Source organism: Bubalus kerabau, chromosome 18 (genome assembly GCF_029407905.1).
Source record: "Bubalus kerabau isolate K-KA32 ecotype Philippines breed swamp buffalo chromosome 18, PCC_UOA_SB_1v2, whole genome shotgun sequence".
In the NCBI taxonomy this organism is placed as follows: Eukaryota; Metazoa; Chordata; class Mammalia; order Artiodactyla; family Bovidae; genus Bubalus; species Bubalus kerabau.
Window position 1 is genome coordinate 12334468 of NC_073641.1, and position 26892 is coordinate 12361359.

The following is a 26892-nucleotide window of genomic DNA, read 5'->3' on the forward strand; positions in this document are numbered from 1 at the left end:
AAGGAAAAGTAAATATTTGAGGTGCTGGATGTGTTAACTAGATTGTGGGAATCCTTTCACAGTGTACACATACATCAAGTCATCACATTGTAAACTTTAAATATTTTGCATTTTATTTGTCAGTGACAAACGGCAACCCACTCCAGTATTCTTGCCTGGAGAACCACTTGATCAGAGGAGCCTGGCAAGCCACAGTCCATGAGGTCGCAAAGAGTCTGCCACCCATATCTTCAGTAAAGCTGGCAGGGAAGAAAGCTCAAAAGCAACAGCAGCTTAGATTCTAGTACACAGACACTTCATTTACGTTTAGAGAAACAGCAACTTTCTAAGTGAAAATCTACAATGCTAGATTCTCATTCTGAAGTCATTTGAGAGACACAGTTAGCCTTTTTGGCTACTTTTCTAATATTTTTCATTTTCCTTTATGATTATATTTAAGAAAGAAATGAAGAAAATGGACAAAGAATTCCCATGGTTTAGAGATTTTACTAAAACATAAACTTTCCAAGTCCTCTAATTCCAAGAAGTTTCCCCAGAATACCTGATGATGAGATTAGAAAATGTCAAATGCAGGATAAATTACTGGTCATATTGGTATGAATTTTGTTTGGGGAGGACTACCAGGAAAATGCTCTGACTTTTCTCTACTTGGGGATTTTTTAAATAAGTGTTGGCATTCATACTCCACAGAATTCTCATCCAGGCCCCTTCTTGATTAGTGCTTTCTAGGATGGAAATGACGAAAGGAGCTGAACCTGAGACAGCAGACTGCCTCAGTTCCCAAATTCTGTTTTATTTTCCTGCTCAATTTTAATCACCCTCCTGTCACACCATTTGATTACTCATTCCATTCCTTTCTCTTTTTTTTGACATGTATACACTGCTGTATTTATTTTTGGCTGCATTGGGTCTTCCTTGCTGCGTGCGGTCTTCCTCTCTCTAGTTGTGGCGAGTGGAGGGCTGCTCTCTAGCTCTGGTGCACGGGCTTCTCAGTGTGGTGGTTTCTCTTGTTGCGGGGCACAGGCTGTAGGTGCATAGGTTTCAGTAGTTGCGACTGGCGGGCTCTGGGCACTTAGGCTTTGGTAGTTGTAGCACAGAAACTCATTAGTTGTGGCTCATGGGCTCTAGAGCATGCAGACTTCAGTAGTTGTGGTGCATGGGCTCAGTTGCTCTGTGGCATGTGGAATCTTCTCCAGTCAGGGATGGAACCAGTCTCCCCTGCGTTGGCAGGTGGATTCTTACACACTATGCCACCAGGGAGGTCCAGGTCCCGTGATTTTTGTCTTGTATTAATGAAACAATGAATGTTGTCTACCCTCCAGTTCCTCAAGGATCAAGTCATTGATTGCTAACCTCTAGGACACTGTGTAAGAAGTCAGGACAAAGAACAGGAGCACTCAGTACTTTGGGAGAACAGGCAAACAAAAATGGCCCTTAGATATACTTTAGGAAATGTTTTATGAATCTGGATTCTTGCATCCTCCGATACTTAGAAAAGCACTAAAATATCATTAACTGATGTATCTATTTCCCTTAACTACTGCTAAGATATATGCTGGATTGCACATACTTTGTAGCCAAAATCTCATATATACTGGCCTCTTCCTCCCTACCTCTTCAGAGCACTTCCTCAGAGCTATCTGAGAGGCTATTAGTGCTCAGTAAGACACTGACTAAAACTCAACTCTCAGCTGTTACACTGTACATCTTTCTTTAGTCAATAGTCTATACCCTGAATGCTATTTTTTGGCTGTTTTCATGGACCTGTGGAGCACAGCACCCAGTTCTACCTCATCTATTGTGTCTTCTTAATATCGTTATCTTACCTAGCCTTTGACTCCTTTCTTGTCCCATGTACCTTGTTCCTGACATTGGCTGTACATCTGTGAGGCAGAACTCAGTATGCATGACAGCTTCCTGATGTGATCCAATACAAAGTGCCCAGAACAACTTGTGGATTTTTTTGATTAAAAAAAAACCTGAAATTACATTTAATAAAGCACTTAGATCTAACTTCTGGTTTGCCAGAAAACAGAGGTGAAACAAGCTATGTAAACTACTAGGAAGCAATTGGACAAGTCAGAAGAGACCTTTCTACAGGGCAATCGCTTCCTCTGACAATGACTAAGAACTTGTAGGGGGTGGGCGGGGGGAAGGAGGATATAATCTGTTGCAGCTACTCAGTTCAGTTCAACTACAGATCTTCCTTATGAGGGGGTTATATCCCAATAAACCCATCCTAAGTTGAAAATATCCTAAGTCAAAATGCATTTAATATACCTAATCTTAAATGTGCTCAGGACATTTACATTAGCCTACAGTTAGGCAAAATCACCTAACACAGCCTATTTTATAATAAAGTACTGCGTATGTCATGTAACTTACTGACTTACTGTACTGAAAGTGAAAAACAGAATGGTTGTAAGTATATTGGTGTTTGCCTCTGTGACTGTGGCTGACAGATGTGGCTTGCTGCTGCTGCCCCCATTACTATAGATCATGAGAGTGTTAGCCCAGGAAAAGATCAAAATTTGAAGTATGGTCTCTACCGAATGCATATAGCTTTTACACCATCATAGAGTTGAAAAATCCTAAGTTGAACCATCATAAGCAGGGGACCAACGTATGCTATTGTAGAAGAAAGGCAGCCATAGATAATATGTAAACGTGTGGGTGTGGCTTTGTTCCAATAAAACTTTATTTACAAACTCAGGCAGCTGGTAAATCAGTTTGATATGAGGAAATAGCCAACCAAAACAACCATCACTCCCACATTTTTGAGAAAAAGTGTATTAGCAAAGACACCACTAGCCTGGATTTTAAGACTGTGTTTGAGATGTAAAATATTTCGGTCCCCAATTGAGAAAGCTGTTCAGATGGGCATAATCTCTGATGCCCTCTTCAGATATGGTCCCAGTTAGTAATGGACAGGGAGAACCTCCCAAAGGGCAGAGTGAAGGACCACAGATAAAGAACTGCTTCCTGACAGCAGAACAAGAGCCAAACCCAAAGGTGTTCCCTGTCCCCTTAGAAGGGCACTTCCTTTCCTTTGCCAAGCAGTATTTCAGAATTGCCCCAGTCACCATTATTTGCTGACTGTGTGAAGCAACATCATTTGTCTTTTCAGGTCATAGGGTCTCCAGATCAGGAAGAATCCATCTGAACGTAACTGGAGACTCTTTGAAACTGGTATGCCTGGGTGACATTGTTAGCTTACCATCTTTGGGGAAAGGTGCATCTTTTACATGCAGAAGGGAAATTAATATTTAAGACCAAGGTAGCAGGCTGTGGTAGACTATATTCTTTTCAGCAAATATCCATTTGCTTTCCCCTACTCTGAAACTCAGCACTTCCTGCTGTGAGAGAGGTATATACTTTCCTGCCCCAGTGTTGAGCTTGGTCAATGGAACCTGGGTGGATATAAAGTACACTTGCTCTCAGTAGAAATCAAATGTGCTTGCATAATTTGACTTGGCCTCATAAGCCATGAGCATGTGTTTCAGATAGTGGCTGCTCCCTCAGCCTGGGTCCTAGGATAATGAGCCAAACCATGGAGCCAACAGAGAATGTATTTCTTATAAGTCACTGAGATTTGAGGTTGTTATTCAGCATGATTTCCAAGAAAGATAACTAATACAATTTCTTTCTCAGAGCTGGGATTTAAGAGGGAGCACACAATAGGACAGTAAACTCTTAGGAAAATGCAGGATGTTTTTCTGAGGATGGTGATAATCCTTTGAGTTGGGATTCACTAATAAAGTGTGCATCTATGCTAACATTTAATGCCATTTCTTTGGATCAGGAAAATATTTTCCAGAAAGTTTTTCTATGAGAAAAATATAACTTGCTTTATAATTCACATGGACAATTTCCAAGAATACACTGTGGAAAAAAGAGTAACTACATATAAAAAGCTACACATAAATTACGATTTATCAAAACAAATGAAGCGAAACTATAAATATTCCAAAGAAAAGCTTTCAGAATTCAAGTTTAGGCAAATATCATTTTTGTTACTGATCTAAAGAACAGATTTCTAATACTGTTGTCTATTGCAGTGCAACTTTTCAAATTTAAAGTCTTTCTTAAAATAATGTTGAAAAGACTACAGTGTCTATAAAACTTATCAACAGCTCCAAATTAATAAAGAGCTCAAATCAGAGTTTTCAAAAAATGAGACTGGATACTATAAAAGGCTTCAAGTTCTATTTTTTTAATAAGATAGAATAACATTTACTTTTTAAATAAAAGCAATACATAATAAACCTAAAAATACAAAATAAAGTCACAATTTTTCTATAATCAGAGTATGTTTTTCTTTTTCTTCTTTTTTCATGACTGAGGTGCTTTATTTGGGTATCTGTTTAAAAATGTGGATGGAGGGGTGAGAGAACTGAGAAAATGGTGGTCAAAGGGTACAAACTTGCAGTTAGAAGATGAATAACTTTTGGAGATCTAACGTACAACAGTGTGATTCTAGTTAACGATACTACATTACACACTTCAAAGTTACTAAGAGGATAATCTTAAATATTCTCACCATGATAAAGAAATGATACTTATGTGACATGATGAAGATGTTAGCTAATGGTGGTCAGATCAACAATGTTGTACATCTTAAACTTACACAGTGTTAGGTATCAATTATATCTCAATTTTTAAATTTTTTTACAAAAACTGCTTATTTGGCTGCACCTGGTCTTAGCTGCCACATGCGGGATCTTCAGCTGTGGCATGCACTCTCTTCACTGCAGCCATGTGGGATGTAGTTCCCTGACCAGGAACTGAACCTCGGCCCCCTGCACTGGGAGCATGGAGTCTCAGCCACTGGACTACCAGGGAAGTCCCCTCAATTTTTTTAAAAAGGCAAAAAAAAAAAAAAAAAAAAAAATCTGTAGTGAGCTGAACTAAAATGAGATTTATCTGAATAAAATACAATTGACAGTTGAAAAAAAAAAAACAAAGATGTGTGTGGATATGCTTTTCTAACTTTCTAATATTTTGTTGATAAACAAATACACAGAAGTATTACAAATGAGAGCTGGGATTTCCAGGAATGCCGTAGAAAAAATGTCCATATTCAGTAGAAGCCTGGACTAGATGTCTTTTGGGACCCTTCCAAGGCTGAGATTTTCAGATTTAGACTATGCCAGTCACTTTATTATATTTAAAACAATAGATTCAATGTAACACTTAAGTCAAGCTAAAAAAAAAAAATAGCAGTATTAGAATTGTTCCAAAAACACTGAAAAGCATTTCACTTGAAATTTCTATTTAAATGACATTAAAAACAGAAACAAAAAATGTCAAACTAGAATTCCTGTTAGATCATTGTGAGATTCTTCTCAAGCTGCAGAACAGTTTCCTTGAGGGCAGGATCCTCTGCCCAGTTGACTTTACTCCCCAAAATGAGGTTCTGTAATAAAAAATAAAAAAAAATTGTTTTAAAATTAAAGTTCTCAGCAGTTTTAAAAATTTATCAAGATTTTTTAAAAATCGTCTTTCATTTATCAAATATTTACAGAACTAGGTGTGAACATTTACTCTGTGATGATGGGAAAAAATAGTAAATGCATTCTTGTATCTTTATTTCTATTTTCAATAAGGCTTCAACCTTGATCACCATAATGCTAGGGAAATATTTACAATGTTTATAACAATTTTTCTGCTTTGCCAGTTTTTGCAGATAGTTTTTACCTCTTAAGGAAGGATATTTGCAGTGCTTCCTAAAGGAAAAAGACTACAGCTATGGTTCAGAGTTCATTTTGCATGTCTACAGTGAAAAACAATTAAATTGTAAGTAATATGCATTATTTTGACAAGAGGTAAAAGAGCTTAATTCTCAGCCCTTGCAAAGTTCCAAGACTTTGACAAAGGTGAAGATTATTTTTGTGGTAGGCAATGGAGGACTGATTAGGGTTAAAATTAATGAAAATTCTGGTCATTATTCTTTGAAAAACTGCAGCTCAATGATACTGAGTTAATTCAGTTATATATAAAAATATGAAGCCTGAAAATAATAGAATTAATCGCTTTTTTAAAAGTTCTTTACCCCTCTTCCTACTTTATATAAACATTACCTGGAACACATGTTGAATAACTGTAGTAATCTGTATCTCTGTCTCCAGGTTTTGTTGTATGGCCTTTATTTTGTCCGAATTTTCCATACTATCCAAATCATCTTTCTGTTTGTTTTTTTCAGTCTGTATTTCTAAAAGCTTTCTTTCTGAAGCTTGTTTTAATTCTGTTGGGTTAAAAATAAAGCAATATACTATATACGACAACTCCTATAAACAAGAATCTTGAAAGCTTATGAAGCAGAACAGTTCCTGATTATTTCAGTCAAGGGAAAAATTTTAATATGCATTTTAGGTTGCAGTTCCATTCTGACATGAAAATGATTTCTCTGGTGCAAAACACCAATATTTTGATTTCATACTTAGCAATGCCCTCTGTGAGATGTTCAAATGTGCATGCATGACAATGATACTGTCTACAAATGTCTGCCATGGCATCATGTCAGAGGACTTCCTCTGGGTTGCCAAAAAAATAGGTGATATATGTAAGGAAATACTACCCCCCCTTAATTTACAAAAAGTACGTATTAATAAATTTTCAGGGAAAGATAAGACCCTCTTCTCCAGGGATAAATATCATCAACCATTTTTTTTGTTGTTCCTGAAATATTCTGAGAATTACACTAGAGATCTTCCTTTCATCTTAGTTGAAAATATCCTAAGTCAAAAATGTACCTAATCCACCAAACATCACAGCTTAGTCTAGCCTGCCTTAAACATCCTTGGAACACTTACATTAGCCTGCAATTGGGCAAAACCACTTAACACAAAGCCTGCTTTATAACAATATATTAAATATCTCATGTAATTTATTGAATACTAAAAGTGAAAAATAGTTGTAAATGTATTGGTGGTTTACTGTCATGATCACTTGGCTTCTGCTGCCTGGCATCACATGAGAGATTATAATGAGCCCAGGAAAAAATCAAAATTCAAAATCTGAATTCAGTTTCTACTGAATGCATATCATCATAAAGTAAAAAAATTGTAAGTTGAAACATCATAAGTTGGGGACAGACAGTATTTAAAAATATAAATGGGTGTATCTCAGGAGCTCAGTTCCTTGACACTGATGTATCAAAAGCAGGCTGGAATGTAATGGAAAAAAAGCCAAAGGGTGATTAGACAGGTGACAGGACTACTTCTGACCTTGAGATTACTTACAAAAGGCAAATCTAGGGCTTCCCTGGTGGCTCAGTGGTAAAGAATCCACCTGCCAATGCAGGAGACACGAGTTCGATCCCTGATCCAGGAAGATCCCACGTGCCGTGGAAGAAAATAAGTCCATGCGCCACAACTATTGAATCTGTGCTCTAGAGCCCAGGCACTGCAACCGCTGAGCCCCTGTGCCCAAACTACTGAGCCCTTGTGCCCTAGAGGCTCTGCTCCACAAAAGAAGCCACTGCAATGAGAAGCCCGGCACGGCAGCTAAGAGTAGCCCTCACTCGCCACAGCTAGAGAAAAGTCCGTGCAGCAATGAAGACCCAGCACAGCCAAAAATAATAAAAATAAATCAATAATTTTTTAGAAGGGAAATATGCATAGTATTTTAAAATAATAAATCATGCCTATAACTGTTAAATGAAAAGAGTAATACAGAATAAAATTATGCCAATTTTATAAATAAAAAGCACTGAAGATCGATTATCTCTTGATAAAATAAAAAATTTTTCTTATGTATATGTTTGTTTTCAAATTCTTTATAGAGAATATGTAGAACTAGCCTTAGTTCTCTCTGAAATAGATTTCAATAAAACATATCAATAATTTCAATGCAAAAAGCCATCTCATGTTAAGTTAAACTATAGAACCATATGTATCAAGTGATCATTTAAAAATTATGTACCAAAAAAATAAAATTATGTACGGACTTCCCCAGGAATCTGCTTGCCATGCAGGGGACATGGGTTCGATCCCAGGTCGGGGAGGGTTCCACATGTCGTGGGGTAACTAAGCCCTAGCGCCACAAGTACTGAGCCTGTGTGCTGCCGCTACTGAAGCGTTCGCACCTAGAGCCTGTGCTCCACAACAACAGAAGCCACCACAATAAGAAGTGAAGCACTGCAACAAAGAATATAGCCTCTGCTCACCACAGTTAGTGAAAACTCCTCACAAAGCAGCAAAGACCCAATGCAGCCAAAAAATTAAATAAATAAATAATTAAAAGAAATTATAAATGTTAATGTGGGTGTGGAAAAAGGCCTGAAATGATGTATATCTAATTGTGGTCACACAAGGAGGTATGGCTTTCACATTATACTTTTCTGTATTACTTGATATTTTATCCCCACTGAGAAAGTATTAATTTTTGTGATTTAAAGTTTTAAAACAATGGATCAAGCAAATTGCACTCTATATACTACTCTTTAAATTGCCACGTCCAAAGTTTTAAGAAAATTTGAAAATTAAAATTTTCAGTGATTGGGAGATCTTCGTATTAAGTGAAAATGTGTTCTCAAAAAAAAGAGCCAAAAAGTGTTCTACATACGCAATCTCTTCTTTCTAACATCAAGCAATTTTTCCTCCAAATCCCAAGTTTCCTGTTATTAGAAATAAAAAGATTAAGGCACATAACCTAAGAATATACCTATAATATTTAAATCATTGAATTTTATCTATTCATATTTTCTAGAGCTTCAGTTTTCAATTCCTCTATTTTTACACAACAAAAGGGAAAGAAAGAGTAGCTTAAATAAGTAGATAATTAGAAATAATGGAACTATGAAAAGAGAGAAAAGGATACTGAATTCCAAACATACCAGTCTTTGGGCAATCCTATTTAGTCACATACAGTTACCAGCAAGAATGTGTTACTGAAATCATGAGAATGCATAAGCAGCTTTATGTTCAAAATTACCTGCTGTGATTTCATTATTAATTTATTCAGATTTAGTATTTGTTTCATGTTATCCATGAGCACACTGAAAAGGAATAAAAAATATGATTTATTAAGTTTAAAAATTTTCATTAATTAAGAAATCAGTATATATATACTTTCATTATATCCAATGTACACTTCAATATAGTTATTGTTTAACAAAATAAGTCTAGAAAAGTTTGGTGTAAACTAAATTTCTGATGCATTTCCCTAGAAAAATTTTTGCTCATAGACAACAAAGAATATAAAATTTAAGCATGTAGGAACATTTCTTTTTTTTTTTTCTTGGCCATACCCAAGAGCGACTTGACTTTCACTTTTCACTTTCATGCACTGGAGAAGGAAATGGCAACCCACTCCAGTGTTCTTGCCTGGAGAATCCCAGGGACGGGGGAGCCTTGTGGGCTGCCGTCTATGGGGTCGCACAGAGTCGGACACGACTGAAGTGACTTAGCAGCAGCAGTTCCACTAGGGAAGTCCCTGGATGTTAGTTTTTAGACCAGTTTTAGGTTCAGGGCAAAACCAAGTGGAAGGGAAACCCATACACCCTCTGGCCCCACACTTGCACAGCCTCCCCCACCAGAGTAGCCCATCTGTTATAAATGATGAACCTACACTGACACATCATTATCATCCCAAGTCCAGAGTTTACACTAGGGTTCACTCTTGGTGTTATACATTCTATGCATTTTGACAAATGTGTAATGACATGTATCTAACTATATCAGACAGAACAGTTTCACTGAATCAACTGCTTTTATTCCCCATTTCTTCAACAAGTATTTCTGAAAGACTACTTCATGTCAAGATTGTGCCAGGCACCAAGATTATAAAATAGAATAAAACACAGTACCTGTTTTCAAAGAGGAAAGAATCTTATGGGGGAAAAAAATAAATCCACAACCATCGTTATGACTTCATTAGAATCAGTAACGGATTGTGTAAGAGTTGTGGAAAGGGTAGAACAAGGAAACCCTGAGTCTTAAAGGATGTAAAAGTACAGATGATCCTTGAACAATGCAGGTAGAGTGGGTGGTTAGTTACCAACTGTCCACACAGTGCACAGCACTGCTACCTCTGCCTCAGAAACACAGGAATTAAATGGCTCACCCGAGGACAGAAAGCTTAAACAGTCTGGATCAAACCCCAGTTCATTGATTCCACATACTGTGACCTCTAAATAAATACAAACTTTCCCCCATACTTAAAGATCTGTAAAATGAAAATACAGGTACTATATTTATTGAAAACAAACAAACAAACAAACACAAAACACCTGCATAGAAGTGGACTCAAGCAGTTCAAACCCGTGCTGTTCAAGGGTCAAGTGTAATTACGAAGAATACCTAACAAGCAGTTTGGTACAGCCGGAGTAAAAGGGCAGAATTAAGACTGGGCAAGAAGAGTGGTTCTCATATTTCCTAGTGCCACCATCCTTTGGGAGGCTTGTTATATGTGGGTTGCCAGCTTCCTGTCTTAGGATCGGATTACAGATGACCTTGAGTGCCAGAGTCTTTATTTTATATTCCTTGGCAAATTATATAAGTTGCTCATTTCTGCCCATGAAAAATGAGTATATTTCCTGTCTCATTGGGTTATTGTTGGCTTAAATGAGATAGCATTGTTCTTGTCTTATAGTAAGTATCAAACAAAAGTTAACTTTCAAAAGCTTCCTTCAAAATTCTAGATCATCTGGGTAAAACCTCCATTGATTCTCAGGGTCCCATCCATTTGGAACAGGATGTCAGTAGGACTATAAAGTTTGTAATGATGAGACGAGCCTACTTTTCTTATTTCCCAGATAAAGGTGGTCAACAGTGACAGACAATTAAAAAAAAAAAATTCATGGAACTAATCATTATATGATCTCCCTTACTGCCATCCTTACCAAATCCAAAAAACACAAAACAAAAAAAAAACGTACCTAGTCTTGATGTCAACCTTCTCCAGGTGTTTTTTAAGTGCAGTTGAAAGTTGCATCCTATACAGGAAAAAAATCCATTATAAAACATGGGTAACATTTATGGTACAGTGAAAAGAATATTTAAAAATACAACAAAGATTTATTTCTGTTTAAATGTAACATAAAACAAAAGTAGGTTTTTAAACAGTATTATATGGGAAATAATTTAATAAGTCAGTCATAGAAACACGTAGTAACACCAAGAGGGAGGGGGCTGTTACATGTGGCTGTGCATGGGCAGGCAGAGGGGCTGAGCTGACCTGACACCCTGCCTGAACTTGCTCTCCAAACCATCCACCTAGGTGCAGGGCTGGGAGGAAGCAATAAGGCACTACAAAATGTAATGTACAATATGATAAAATACAATTAACATTGCTATAAGTTACATATGAAAGTTAGAATAAATCTAAAAATTCTCACCACAAGAAAAACTCTTTTTTTCTATTTTCTAAATTTTGTATCTATATGAGATGGTTGATGTTCACTAAACCTACTGTGATGGTCATTTCAGGATGCATGTAAGTCAAAACACGCTCTACACCTTAAACTTATACAGTTATTGTTTAGCCGCTAAGTTGTGTCCGACTCTTGTGACCCCATGGACTGTAGCCTGCCAGGCTCCTCTGTCTATGAGATTTTCCAGGCAAGAATACTGGAGTGGGTTACTATTTCCTTTCTCCAGGGGCTCTTCCTGACCCAGAGATCGAATCCATGTCTTCTGCATTGGCTGGCGGATTCTTTGCCACTGAGCTGCCAGGGAAGCCCAAACTTACACACTGCTGTATGTCAATTATATCTCAATAAAACTGGAAGAAGAAAAAAAGGCATACAGATCAGCAGGCTCAAATTAGGTAGAGTTAGGGAATACAATGGAGAAGGCAATGGCACCCCACTCCAGTACTCTTGCCTAGAAAATCCCATGGACGGAGGAGCTTGATAAGCTGCAGTCCATGGGGTCGCTAAGAGTTGGACACGACTGAGCTACTTCACTTTCACTTTTCACTTTCATGCATTGGAGAAGGAAATGGCAACCCACTCCAGTGTTCTTGCCTGGAGAATCCCAGGGACGGGGGAGCCTGGTGGGCTGCTGTCTATGGGGCTGCACAGAGTCGGACACGACTGAAGCGACTTAGCAGCAGCAGCAGCAGCAGCAGGGAATACAAAGCCATACTCGACTATAAACTTTAAAATATGTCTATGTATAAGCAAGCACTATAATTTGTTTTTAAATTCAATAGCTAGTAAATAAGTAATAATAAAAAGGCAATAAGCTCAGTAATATTAGTCATTTCATTAAAGAGGATATCTTAATAGCTCTGATCTTAGTCAAAAAAATATCATCTATATAATGAGCCAGCACATTAAATGAGGGAAAAAATTTCACTGCTAAAAGTAATTAAAAGGACTTTAACTATTTTCAATTAAATGTAAGTAAATGTATCTGGGAAGGTCAGAAATACAAGGGAAAAAAAATATAGAGTCATTCACTGAATTGAGATTATTAATTCAGATCACAAGTCTATAATAGAGACTACGTTTGTCTTACTGACAGCTGTATACCAGCGTCCAGCACAAAGCTCTGACACAGTAAGCACTCAAATATTTGGTGAATGAATTTAAAATATAGATGCAAAGTCTAAAATTAAAAATACATTTAAACTCAATGACAATTCCTTTACTCCATTAAGAGTTACTGGAATAAATATGAGACTTCCCTGGTGGCCCAGTAGCTAAGACTCCAAGCTCCTAATGCAGGGGCCTGGGTTCAATTCCTGGCTGGGGAACTAAATCCCGCATGCTGCAACTAAAGATTCTTCGTCCCATGACTAAGACCTAGCACAACCAAAAATAAATCATATAATCCTTTCAAACACCAAATGTGATTTAACCTCATACTTCTATTGTCTTGATTGACATTTTCTTATTAACACTGTTTTACGTAACTTCTTCAAATGAAAACATTAATGATGTAACTTTTCTCTCAGGGCTCAAAATTTGTGGGACCATCAACTAATCATCATTTTGATTAATTCAGACTAGTGGTAAAGAACCCACCTGCCAAAGCAGGAGACATAAGAGACTCCAGTTCAATCCCTGGGTCGAGAAGATCCCCTGAAGGAGGCATGGCAACCTGCTCCGGTATTCTTGCCTGGAGAATCCCACGGATAGAGGAGCCTAGTGGGCTACAGTCCATAGGGTTGCAAAGAGCTGGACATGACTGAACTGACTTAGCACACAGACACCTCACCCTGAGCCATACCCATTGTGCATACTTAAAATGTAATAATTACCTGTCTAATGCAAGCTTTTTCATTTCAAAAGCAGTTTTTGCCTCTTCAACTTCATTTTCTAGTTCTTCAATTTTACTGCCAAAGAAGCATGAACCAAAGAATGTCAGCAATGTCAGACAAAGTAACTACTAGAATAAAGGTATAAAGTAAATCTTTGAAGAAAGTAAAATGCCTATTATCTAAATAACGGTATTCTACAGGATCCCACACTGACACATTTCCAGATTTGGTAACCTGACTCCCACTGAGTTACTTTGATAAATATTTTGTTAAAGTGGGGCCGATGCCGAGAGTGCTAATGTGGTAGCTCACTCGTGCATGTAAGTCGACATCCCACATCAGTAACTTCTCAACATGTGCACGACAAATTACGTGGAAAAACAAAGAAAGGAAAAAGAAAGACAATATTATAAGATGGATAATATTATTAAATCTGTAAAAACCACAACTAAAAATTTAAAATAAGACATACGCTTCAATTTGCTTTTCCTGCATGATTTGTTCTGGAGTCTTTTCTTCATCTACAAATAAATAAATTTTTGAAGTTAGTAATATTTCATAAAAGCATTGTCCAAAAAAATATAATGTGAGCCACAAATGCAAACCAAATATGTAATTTAAAATTTCTAGTTTCCACATTACAAAAGAAACAAGTGAAATTAATTTTAATATAGCTTATTTAACCCAGTAGATCCAAAATATTGTCACTTTAACATGTAAACAATTTAGAATTACTGTTGAAATAGTTCACAATCTTTTCTTCTGTTCGTATTTTACATTTAGTCCTTCTCAATGAGGAATGACCATATTTCAAGTGTTCAGTGGTCACATGGAGCTAGTGACTAACATATTAGACAGCACATATTAGAATGATACAAAAAGAGAGTAAAAAAATCAAGATCAATGTAAAAATATAGAAACTATGTCTATATATAAAAAATTTTAAATATATGTAAAATTACATCCAAAAACACAAAATAATTAAGGATAAATTTAACAAAATACATGTATGTATGACCTCTACACTAAACACTATCAAACAGTAAAATGGAAAGAGATACTACCTACACGTACTGGGAGAATCATGGCTAACATAACAACTGCTAATATAACGAATTCACCCATATGATCTACGTGCTGTGTTGTGCTTAGTGGCTCAGTCGAGTCTGACTCTTTGTGACCCCCTGGACCGTAGCCCACCAGGCTCCTCCATGGGGATTCTCCAGGCAAAAATACTAGTGTGTGTTGCCATGCCCTCCTCCAGGGGATCTTCCTGACCCAGGGATCGAACCAGGGTCTCCTGCAGTGCAGGTGGATTCTTTACCAGCTGAGCTACCATAGTCCCACTCAAAATCCCAGAAATTGACAAGCTGATTTTAAAATGCATATAGAAAAATAAAGGACCAAGAACAGTAAAAACAATTTTGACAAAGAATGAACTTGAAGGACTTATAGTGGCTGATAATCTAGACTTACTATAAAGCTACAGTAATCCAAACAGTGTGGGACCATTGTAAAGGTAAACAAATTACTCAAAGCAACAGAAGAAAAAGTCCAGAAATAGACCTACACATATACAATGGATTACACATGAAAAAAAATGAATCTTGACCCTTACTTAGCTCACACTATATACAAAAAACTTAACCCAAAATGAATCACAGTACTGAATGTTAAACTTAAAACTTTAAGACTTCTAGAACATACATAGGAGGAAATCTCTGCAGCTTTGAAGTAGTCAGTTTCTTAGAACTCAAAAACCACAAATCACAAAAGAAAAACAGTAAAAAAACAACACTTCATAAAAATTAATGCCTTCTGCTCCTGAAAAGACACTGTTAAGAAAATAAAAAAGCAAAAAACTAGGAGAAAATTTCTACCATATATATATACACACACACACACACACACACACACACACATATACACACACACATATATATATTTATTCATCTGAAACAGGACTGTATTTATTTTTTGAAGTGAATGTTTAAGAGAATATATAATATTTTCACCTTTAATTGAAACTCAAACTCAGTAAGGCTAACAATCTAACCAAAAATGGGCAAAGATTTGAAAGGACACTTCAAAAAAGTAAACTACCAATAAGACATGAAAAGATGATCAACAACATTAGTTATTAGGAAAATATAAATTAAAACCACATAAATATATCACTACATACTTACTAGAATGGCTAAAATTTAAAAAGACTGACAGTACGAAGTTTTGGAGAGGATACTGAGTAACTGGAAATCTCATACACTGCTGGGGAGGAATCGGTCATAATGGTATAATTATTTTAGCAGTTTGGTAGTTTCTTAAAAAGTTAAAATACACTTACCATATCACCTTGAAATTTCACTTTTAGGTATTTAACCAAGAGAAATGAAAGCAAATGTCCACAAAAAGATATACAAATGACAACTGTCCACAGCAGCTTTATTTATGACGGGCAAACACTGGAAACAATTCAAATGTTCATCAACAGGTAAATGGATTAACAAATCATGGTGCAGTCATCATAAAATGTACTTCACAATACAAAGGAATGTATTACTGAAACAAAAGAGCATGGATGAATCACAAAAATGCTACACTGTGCAAAAAGTAGCCAGACCCTTTGGAAGTGACTACTGACAGGTTTGGGGCCTGATCTGCTTCTTGAGAAATTTGTATGCAGGTCAGGAAGCAACAGTTAGAACTGGACATGGAACAACAGACTGGTTCCAAATAGAAAAAGGAGTACATCAAGGCTGTATATTGTCACCCTGCTTATTTAACTTATATGCAGAGTACATCATGAGAAATGCTGGGCTGGAAGAAACACAAGCTGGAATCAAGATTGCCGGGAGAAATATCAACAACCTCAGATATGCAGATGACACCACCCTTGGGGCAGAAAGTGAAGAGGAACTCAAAAGCCTCTTGATGAAAGTGAAAGTGGAGAGTGAAAAAGTTGGCTTAAAGCTGAACATTCAGAAAATGAAGATCATGGCATCCGGCCCCATCACTTCATGGGAAATAGATGGGGAAACAGTGGAAACAGTGTCAGACTTTATTTTTCTGGGCTCCAAAATCACTGCAGATGGTGACTGCAGCCATGAAATTCAAAGATGCTTACTCCTTGGAAGGAAAGTTATGACCAACCTAGATAGCATATTCAAAAGCAGAGACATTACTTTGCCAACAAAGGTTCGTCTAGTCAAGGCTATGGTTTTTCCTGTGGTCATGTATGGATGTGAGAGTTGGACTGTGAAGAAGGCTGAGCGCCGAAGAATTGATGCTTTTGAACTGTGGTGTTGGAGAAGACTCTTGAGAGTCCCTTGGACTGCAAGGAGATCCAACCAGTCCATTCTGAAGATCAGCCCTGGGATTTCTTTGGAAGGAATGATGCTAAAGCTGAAACTCCAGTACTTTGGCCACCTCATGCGAAGAGTTGACTCTGGAAAAGACTCTGATGCTGGGAGGGATTGAGGGCAAGAGGAGAAGGGGACGACAGAGGATGAGATGGCTGGATGGCATCACTGACTCAATGGAAGTGAGTCTGAGTGAACTCCGGAAGTTGGTGATGGATAGGGAGGCCTGGCGTGTTGCAATTCATGGGGTCGCAAAGAGTCGGACATGACTGAGCGACTGATCTGATCTATAGAGTAATGCAAATGTTCTGCAATTAGATAGTGGTAATGGTTACAGAACATCGTAAATAATACTAAAAGTTACTGAATTGTACATTTTAAAATGGTGAATTTTGTTGCGTGAATTAAGTCACAAAAGATGTTGGGAAAAAAAACAAAACCACCATATAAATACATTTACATCAAATTCTAGAACAGTGCTGTCCAAAAGCACTGTTCTGTGATAAATGAAATGCTTAATATCTGCACTGTCCAATATGGTACCCACCAGCCACATTGTGGCTGAAGCATTTGATATGTGAGTAGTACAACTAGAGTAAAACTAAAGTGAAATTAGTTAGTTGTACTAGTCACATATCAAATAAGTTCATCTTCTAAGTCTGTGAGTCTCTTTCTGTTTACATCTTTGATTTTAATGGTGATCTTGATTAAAGAGATGTATGCTAAGTCGCTTCAGTCGTGTCTGACTCTGTGCAACCCCATAGATGGCAGCCCACCAGGCTCCCCCGTCCCTGGGATTCTCCAGGCAAAAACACTGGAGTGGGTTGCCATTTCCTTCTCCAATGCATGAAAGTGAAAAGTCAAAGTGAAGTCGCTCAGTCGTGTCCGACCCTCAGCGACCCCATGGAGTGCAGCCTACCAGGCTCCTCCATCCATGGGATTTTCCAGGCAGGAGTACTGGAGTGGGGTGCCATTGCCTTCTCCAAAAGAGATGTATACATTTGTCAAAACTCATCAAACTGGGCTTCCCTGGTGATCCAGTGGTTAAGAATCCACCTTGTAAGCTAAGGGATACCAGTCTGAACCCTGGTTCGAGAGGATCCCACATGTGGAGCAACTAAACCTGTGTGACCATTATTGAGCCTATGCTCTAAAGCCCAGGAGCCACAACTAACTGAGCCCATGCGCTGCAACTCCTGAAGCCCGTGCACCTAGAATCCATGCTTTGAAACAAGAAAAGCTGCCGCAATGAGCAGCTTGCACACCACAACTAGAGACGAGCCCCGACTTGCCACAACTTGAGAAAGCCAGCATGCTGCAATGAAGACTCACCACAGCCAAAAAATAAACAAATCTTTAAAACAACATCACGACAAAAAACTCATCCAATTATACCCTCAAAATAGATGCACTTATTGTATAAAAAAAAAAAAAAAAAAGCCTTCAAGCAATAAAGTCTCAGTATTTTTTAGTGGTAAACAGTAATCAATTTTAGATACATATCTTCTCTTCAAAACTAAAACCTAACTTCTTATGTGTGTGTTAGGGGCTCAGTCATGTCCCATTCTTTTTGACCCCATGGACTAAGCCCTCTGTCCATGGAATGCTCCAGTCAAGAACACTGAAGTGGGTTGCCATTCCTTTCTCCATGGGATCTTCCCAACCTAGGGTTCAAACCTAGGTCTCCTGCATTGCAGGCAGATTCTTTACCATCTGAGCCACCAGGAAGCCATAACAATCTGTCCTCTCCTTTAGCTGTAGAAATTCTAGAGTGCAGACTATTAAATCTACTCAACTTTTCAGACGTCACAACTCCTTTAAAATTACCTATACAGGGCAAACAAGAACTGCAAGAGGAGGCAGATTCTTATCACTTGGATTTTAGCTCTAAGGTCATCTTCTTGAAGAATCCATCTCTGATTACTGTATCTAAAGTAGACCTTCCCTCTTATCATACCATTATTTCCTTCATCACATTTATCTTACCTCATAATTATCTCACGTCTCTTTGCTTACCTGGTTTGCTACATAGAATTTACGCTACATGAGGATAAAGTCAGCCTTCTTCAGCACCATATCTCCATTCCTAGCATCCATTCATTCAACTATGATTGCATGATTACCTCTAGAGATAACTCCTCAATGGTTCAAATTTTGAATAGCTTTTCCCCTACACTTCATCGTCTAAGATCAGTTATACTTTTTTATATATTATGTGGGCTGTCATGCCAGTAAAAGGATTAGACTAGTCCTACTTCTCTAAGATAAATATAATTTGTTTAATACAAGGAACACAGGCTTTGGAAAGGACACCATTAATTCCTCCATGGGAAGGACAGTGACCTACTGATCATCTTTGAGGTAAGCATTTTTTAATTGAATTATAGTTGATTTACAATGTTGTGTTAGTTTCAGGTATACAGCAAAGTGATTGTTATACATATATACTTATATATATATAAATATAAGTACTTTATAGATAATATATATTCTTATATAGGCATTATTGATACTACAAAAGGGACATGACTTTAAGCCAGTAAGGTCTGATTCACTTCCTAACTCCTATGGTTACTAGCTATGGTAAGCAGAAGAGAGGCTGGGGGCCCATCTTTTTTTAAGGTTTTGTTTTCTTTCGTTCTGTTTTTTGCCTAAGATGACTTTAGAAACCCTAAAATGGGGATGAAAAACATACCAGAAATGCCTTCTGATCTGTGGCCTTAAAGTGAGCTTGTACAGAGCACAAAAATTATCGAGGTTCAAACGTGGACTCAGGGAAGTAACTAAAACATCTATGAGGTGCCTAGGCTTTTCCACAATTCTTGATTCAACACAGTGTACTATTTGGTTTTATTCTATAAGCTTATTTCATAGAGAAAGAAAAAGTAACCAAAATCTATCTTTGTGACCCAAGGGCTTATAATAAATCAGGTGGCGTTCGGTGCTTATTACTTAAGACGACTAAACCCATCATTTAACTACTCTCTTGGCCCTGAGATTTTTGGATTAATAATTGTAAAAGATAAATTAAAATTTTTTATATAGAATTGAAAATTGTCAATCACACTTTTATGCCTATCTCCCTTCTGCTCTCATGTCATTAACCCAGTGTTTCTCAAAGTATAGATCTCAGATCACTTGTTCAACAAGCATCTAATCTCCTAATTTAATGTTCAAGTTGTTGATGGTAGCTAAGCCTACAGGAATGTCCAATCAATAGAACTTAATTTTCCTGAATTCCTAACACCCCCGCTTCCCTAGATAAATAATTGTAAAATTGATCTTTTCCCTGGAGTACTGTTCATCATCAAACTCATAAAACCTTATTTGAAAATGGAAATCCTTACTTGCATCAACCATTGACTTATATTCCAAGAGTTGTTGTTTGGTCTGTGCTCTTAGCCTGAAAACAGATAAGGAGAAGAGAGTTATATAATTATTGAGGTTTTATTCATTACTATGATAAATCAACTCATCTTTTTTGGAATCTGATGCAACAAAATGAGTATAAATAAACAGCACTAAAATCTTCCAGGGACTTCCCTGGTGGTCCAGCGGTTAAGACTCAGTGCTCCCAATGCAAGGGGCAGGTTCAATCCCTGGTTGGGAAACTAGATCCCACATGCTGCAATGAAAACTCCCTCCCACACACGGCAACTAAGACTTGGCATAGCTAAATAAGTAAATATATATTTAAACAACAGATCTTCCAGGTTGGCCTCATTTAAAATAGGCATACAAGATGTTATGCCTCAGAAAAATACACAAAATGAAATACAGTAGGAAAACAGCATCTGTAAGGAAAAGTTAAAAATTTGATTTTTAAATTTATTTTTAATGGGCCACACTGAAATAAAGCTTAAAGAGAAGACTACACAAAGAAATAGATCAAAGTGGTAAACTCCCAAACACAGTAATGAGTTACAAACAGATTGAAACATTCTTAAGAGATACAGAAAAATATCAAAGATACTAATCCTTGGATAAATAAGTAATTTATATAGTTTCTTAGTCATCCTATGACTCTACTTACTTAAAAAGGAGTTGCAAAATGCCTCCAAGAAGCTGACCTGCCCCAAATGGAATAGTCTGAGCTCTGGTTGTCAGTGAAGCCAAAACCAAAGAAATTAAGAGCAATCACTTGATGAAATCTGAGGGTAAGAAGAACTACCCAAGTCTTGTACCAATCAGAGCTGGATGTTGGAAAGCCATGTAAAAGCATGACTATCTGGAGACTTCCAACCATACCCACAGAGTCTTTAATAGAAGATATTCAGTCCCTTGTAGGTGAAAAATTTGCCTAGCAACTTTCATGAGTGAGGAGCAAGGGGAAAACTGTGGGAGTGGGGAAGGAAGGGTAAGACCTGGGCTATAAGATTCCACGTTTGGAGGAACCTGTTGTGCATTTGTAGGGGGGTAATTTTGAAGGTGAGGTTCTGAGGTTTAATTTTTTTCTGTAAAGGACTAGAAAGTAAATATTTTAGGCTTTGTGAGTCCTATAGTAGATCCTATAGGCTTCCTACTGTGGGCTTCCCTGGTTGCTCAGACTATAAAGAATCTGCCTGTCAAAGCAGGAGACCCAGGTTTGATCCCTGGGTCGGGAAGACTTCTGGAAAAGGGAATGGCTACTCATTCCAGTATTCTTGCCTGGAGAATTCCATGGACAGAGGAGCCTGGCATTCTACAGTCCACAAGGTTACAAAGAGTCAGACACAATTTAATGACTTTTACTCACTCTCACTCATGGTATCTGCTGTAACTACTCAACTCTTTCCTTGCAAGTTGTGTTCCAATAAAACGTTACATAAGGAGACTGAAATTTAATTTCATATAATTTTCACCTGTTATTAACATCTTGTAACTTTTCCCCCAACCATTTAAACTCATTTAATCTCAGCTTGAGGGGTCACACAGAAACAAAGAGTAGGATGGATAAGGCCCAGGACCATATTTGCCCACTGGCGTAGAAGACTGATGTCCTTTCTCATTAAGTCTTTTCCTTAGCAACGTACAGACATTGCTTCCTGGTAGAAAATACAAAACACGCAGCTTCTGGATTGAAAAGGGTCATAGCTATAACAGAGAAGGGCAGAGAAACCTCCCTCCAGTATAAATCTGGGCTTGGCTGCAACTCACAAAGGGCTTGAAAATCAGGACCGCAGGGCATGAGTGGGTAAGACAGGCGATGTTAATTATAGCTCCGTAGGCCCTTTGCTAAACGCTGACCCCATAATATCTCTTTTAATTCCCACAGCAACTTAGCTAAGAAGCTGTCATTTTCCCTCTCTTTTCCAAGACGAAGAAAGGGGCTTAAAGAGCTTAAGTGAATGCTCTAGTCGCCAGCCATTAAGCGATCGACACTGAATTCGAACCCTAGACATTTTCGGCAAAGAGGGGAGCTCTTGGCCAAGACGCCCTCTTGGCTCCTGCCCAGTCGGTCAGAGGGAACAACCTGAGCAGCAGGGTCATGCGGTCCTCCGGACGCGCCGCCTGGGCGCCGGCGACCTGTGGCGGCCCGCCTTCCCCTCCGGAGTCCGCAGGCTTGGTGACGGCTTCCTCCTCGGACTGCGTCTCCATTCCGGGCGCGAAGAGTTACTACTCGGGACTGGCGGACTCTACTACAGAAGGGACCGTTTTTCCCGCCACAAAATTGATACCCGGAACCAGCCGGAGGGTCTTCGCGCGCGGTCACACCCCTTCCGCCTCATGGCCCCGCCCTTTCCTCCCCCGTCTCTGGTTGCCATGGTTGCGGCTGTACCTTCTTTTATTCCAGCTCTAGTAATTTAAGTTGTTCAGTCGCCCAGTCGTGTCTGACTCTTTGCGACCCCGTGGACTGCAGCACGCCAGGCCTCCCTGTCCTCCACTGTCTCCCAGAGTTTGCCCAAGTTCAAGTTCATTGCCTGGGTGATGCCATCCAGCCTTCTCATCCTCTGACGCCCTCTTCTTCTGCCCTCAGCCTTTCCCAGCATCAGGGAGTTTTCCAGTGAGTCTTCTGTTCGCATCAGATGGACTTGGGCTTTCCTTATGGCTCAGCCGGTAAAGAATCCGCCTGCAATGCGGGATTCCCTGGATCTCTGGGTTGGGAAGATACCCTGGAGAAGGGAAAGGCTACCCACTCCAGTATTCTGGCCTGGAGAATTCCATGGAATGTTTAGTCCGTGGGGTCACAAAGTGTCGGACACGACTGAGCGACTTTCACTTTCCACTTTCAGCTTCAGCATCAGTATTTCCAGTGAATATTCAGGGTTGATCTCTCTTCAAGTTGACTGGTTTGATCTCCTTCCTGTCCAAGAGATTTCATGAGTCTTCTCCAGCACCACAGTTTGAAGGCGTCAATTACAGACCACTAGTACAAGTTAAGCGTCAGCTCTGTCCAGCTGGGCTAAGCGCTATGCTGCAGCCATTTGGGGGCACTCTCAGGCTTGTGGCACTGCGACCTGGAGGGGAGAACCCCGACATCAACGGTCTTTCAGCCTTTGAGCTGGGATAGCGATTCTTGATCCATTTTAGAATTCTCCTTCCATCTGCTGCCCTGTAAGATGGGTGTGGAGGGCAGGCTGGCAGAGAAAAGCATTTGAGAGTTTTGTTCAGGGCTCGGTAAGTCCAGGCCCCTCGTTTGGCAGAGAAACCAGAGGCCCAAGTTAGAGATACCCACTGCCCTCTAGGAGGCAGTGCAGACTTTCAGTGTTCTGAAATTCAGCTTAAGATTCGAACTTTTTATTTCACTTTTTTGCGGGGAGAGGCGGTTGATCCCACATGCTGCAACAGGTTTGCGTGTCCCCGAGTGTCAGTTTTTTGATTCGACAGATTACAATCGACCTTTCTCAGCTGAATTTAATGCTCCAGTGCTTAGCTGAGCAGTGACCAGGTAATGGAGAAAACGCAGGGCATAAATGCCTGATTGGTTTGTAGTTTTTCATTATGATCAGTCCCATAAGTGACATTTGTGGCACAAGCAGCTTGGGCCTCTTTGAACAGGAGAGTCTCTAGTTTCTCCAGAGTTAAACTTATTCACACAATGCTGCTGTGTACCCTCTTTTTCCTATTATCAAAGTAATTTGGCTCCTGGTAAAAGATTCAAAAGGCTACCATGTAAAATGTTAAGTTCACCACTGCTGCTGCTGCTGCTAAGTCGCTTCAGTCGTGTCCGACTCTGTGCGACCCCATAGACGGCAGCCCACCAGGCTCCCCCGACCCTGGGATTCTCCAGGCAAGAACACTGGAGTGGGTTGCCATTTCCTTCTCCAATGCATGAAAGTGAAAAGTCAAAGTGAAGTCGCTCAGTCGTGCCCGACTCTAGCCACCCTGTGGATTGCAGCCTACCAAGCTCCTCCGTCCATGGGATTTTCTAGGCAAAAGTACTGGAGTGGGGTGCCATTGCCTTCACTACTCCCAAATTCCTGGAAGAACATTTTGCTTCATTTTTCCTTTTACAAGAAAGTTACTGTTTTCTTTTTTCACGTAAGTACTTTGTCGGGGATGTCTTACAATGTTTCAGAACTAATTTATCCAGCATGTCTTCTGTTATCTCACATCAACCTCTTCCTTTTAAGCAGCTGCCCATCAGGAGTCCACAGGCCAAATTTGGGCCAAAGGTTTTCAATGCTTTTCCTCATGAGCATACATGAGGATCATGGAAAGGACTGGTTAAAACAGGTAACTAGGTGCCTCTCCACGTTACTGATTCTGATTTGCATTTCATGTCCCCAAGTGATATTGCTGTTGCTGGTTGAGGATGACACTTTAAGAACGACTGCAGTGGTGGATTATAACAATAAATTAAAAAAAAAAATTGAAACGGGGAATTCCCTGGTGGTCCAGTGGTTAACACTCTGCTCCCAATGCAAGGGGCCTGGGGTTGATCCCTGGTTAGGGAACTAAGAGCCCACATGCTGCAACTAAGACCAGGTACAGCCAAATAGTTAACTTTTTTAGTGTGACAAAAAGATTGCAGCTCTGGAGGATCCTAATTCTTAGGACATTAGACACATGATGGAAGTATTTTAAGGGAATATCATCCTCAATCACTAAAACTGTGTCTGTTAGGAAATAAAACCCTTTCTTTTGTCCATGGCCTATCTACATAAGTCAATCATATACTTAATCCGCATAGAGGTTTCAAAAGGCTTTTTACAGACCATCTCTGGGTGGCTCAGCGGTAAAGATCTGCCTGCAATGCAGGAGACACAGGAAACATGGGTTCAGATCCCCGGTTCAGGAAGATCCCCTGGAGAAGGGCAATGCAACCCACTGCAGTATTCTTGCATGGAGAATCCCATGGACAGAGGAGCCTGGCAGGGTACAGTCTGTGGGGTCACAAAGAGCTGGACACGACTACATGGACTTCTCCAATGAAATAAGAAAACAACATATAAGTGTCTGACAAAAAAACAATAAACTTAAGAAAATAAGCAGTAAAATAATCTCCAGATCAAAAAGGATTACAAAAGAAATTCTAACAACCATATTGATGAAAAAGAGAACTTTAGAAATGAGTTATCTCAGAGGAAAATGTATATACAAAGGCTTTTATTACTAAAAATACATTAAGTATTTAACTAGAAAATAACAGCAGACGGTGAGAATTAACATTTGGTAGCTAAAACTACCAAACAGAGGTGGTAGAAATGATAACACCAAAAACTGATTCTTTCAAAACACCAATAATACCCTCTAGGCAAGCATGATTAGAAAACACAAGTATTCAACATCAGAACTAAGAAGATATAACTATAATACAGAAGAGGTTAACTAATATCCTATACCTCTACAGCTGTAATTAAGAAAATCTAGAATGGATGATTTTCTTTTAAAGTGGTGGTGATAGAGGAGGGGAATTTATAAAAAAAACACCAAACAACCATAGAAAGCTACCACCATAAGCACAGAGGTGACTTTACATATTGATTTAGCTAGTTTTCAACAAATGAATAAAGATTTCAAATTATAACACTTGAATATGAAAACCTCTTTAATCCACCTTAAAGCTGGGATGAGATAAAAATTAGAAAATGGTCACAAAAACTGAGCCAATTACCCACAAAACACAAAACTTCCTAAATGAAATACTAGCAGATTAAATCTGTATACCATAAGCAAGAATTAATTAATCTCAAATTAATGTGGTAATATTTTTAAAAGTTATCAAAAGCTGAAAGAGTAAATAAAATTCCACAGCCTTTCTCAACAGTAAGAGAAAAATACCTAAAATATAAAGACCACTTACAGACTAACAGCAAAAATATTAGATGGTAAAAATACTGAGGGGATGTACAATCCAGGAATAAGACAGCGATCTACCGATTCACAATGTTATTTTGGAGATTCTAAAACAATAACCTAAAAACCATGTAGTTGAAAAAATAAATTTTGGGGATTTAAAACCTAGAAAACCACTAAAATGAAGAAAATTGACTATCAACTGGGTAAGAAAAAATACAAAAAGCAATAAAAAATAGGGGTGGGTAACAGAGCCTAAACCCAGCAATTAACTTGACAAGAAAAGTGTAGCAATTACATAATTAAATTCTAACATCGCAGTGAAGGGCATGCAACAAGCCTACTAAAGAAGTTTCTGAATGGAAGACAATGTCAGTCTATCCAGAGCTAACACCTATGTATGTATACAACATTCAGTCAAAATCTAAAGGCGCTTATCAGTAACTGGAAAGTTCCTCTTTGAAATTTTCCCCACAAATATTTGAAAAATAGTGGTAGCCTCATCTTTCCAGAACGTAAAACTATATTAATCACCGGGAAAAAGTAGATCAGGGAACAATAAACTAGTGTTTCAACTGTACAAGGTGGGGTTTAAACATATGGTACTGGCACAAATGGGTATACATCAAAGAGTCCTACCTCATACCACATACAAAAAGTTTAACTGAGGGCTTATACACCTAACAGGAAAAATTTAGAAGTTTAAGAGATGTTAATGGTTTGGGGATGGAATTGAACTTAACACTGAAAATCTAAAAGCAACTACAAAAAATATATATCTGGTAAGACCAAAGTTTAAAACTGTCTGCAAGGAAAAAACAGCATAATCAGATTTAGGGCAAATGACAAAGTGGGAAAGCTTTTACAAATTGTTAACAACAACAAAAATTGATTCAACTAGTCATGAAAAGTATAAGTTAAGACAGTAAACTAAATAGGGTATTTTTTGCCACAAAAAAAGTCACAGAAACTAAAGCGAATGATTGGCTTCAGTTCAGGCCCAGATGCTGAGAAAACCAGAACTTTTGTACATTTATTGCTGATGACATTGAGAACGTCAGCTGGCTACACCGGCCAGAACTTAGAACACACATCCTTTGGAGAA

The 26892-nt window shown here is 38.5% G+C and overlaps 1 protein-coding gene across 1 annotated transcript; it reads right to left on the minus strand.

Annotated features, from left to right (window-relative positions):
- Positions 1-4194: 4194 nt before the first annotated feature.
- CENPH (centromere protein H) lies at positions 4195-22291 on the minus strand. The gene is made up of 9 exons (XM_055554509.1): positions 22021-22291; positions 19916-19971; positions 13682-13730; positions 13210-13284; positions 10880-10936; positions 8935-8998; positions 8566-8617; positions 6081-6244; positions 4195-5416 (listed from the first exon to the last, which is right to left on the minus strand). Exons 1-9 carry the CDS (start codon positions 22143-22145, stop codon positions 5324-5326), a joined length of 735 nt encoding a protein of 244 aa, XP_055410484.1. The 5' UTR covers positions 22146-22291; the 3' UTR covers positions 4195-5323.
- Positions 22292-26892: the final 4601 nt, after the last annotated feature.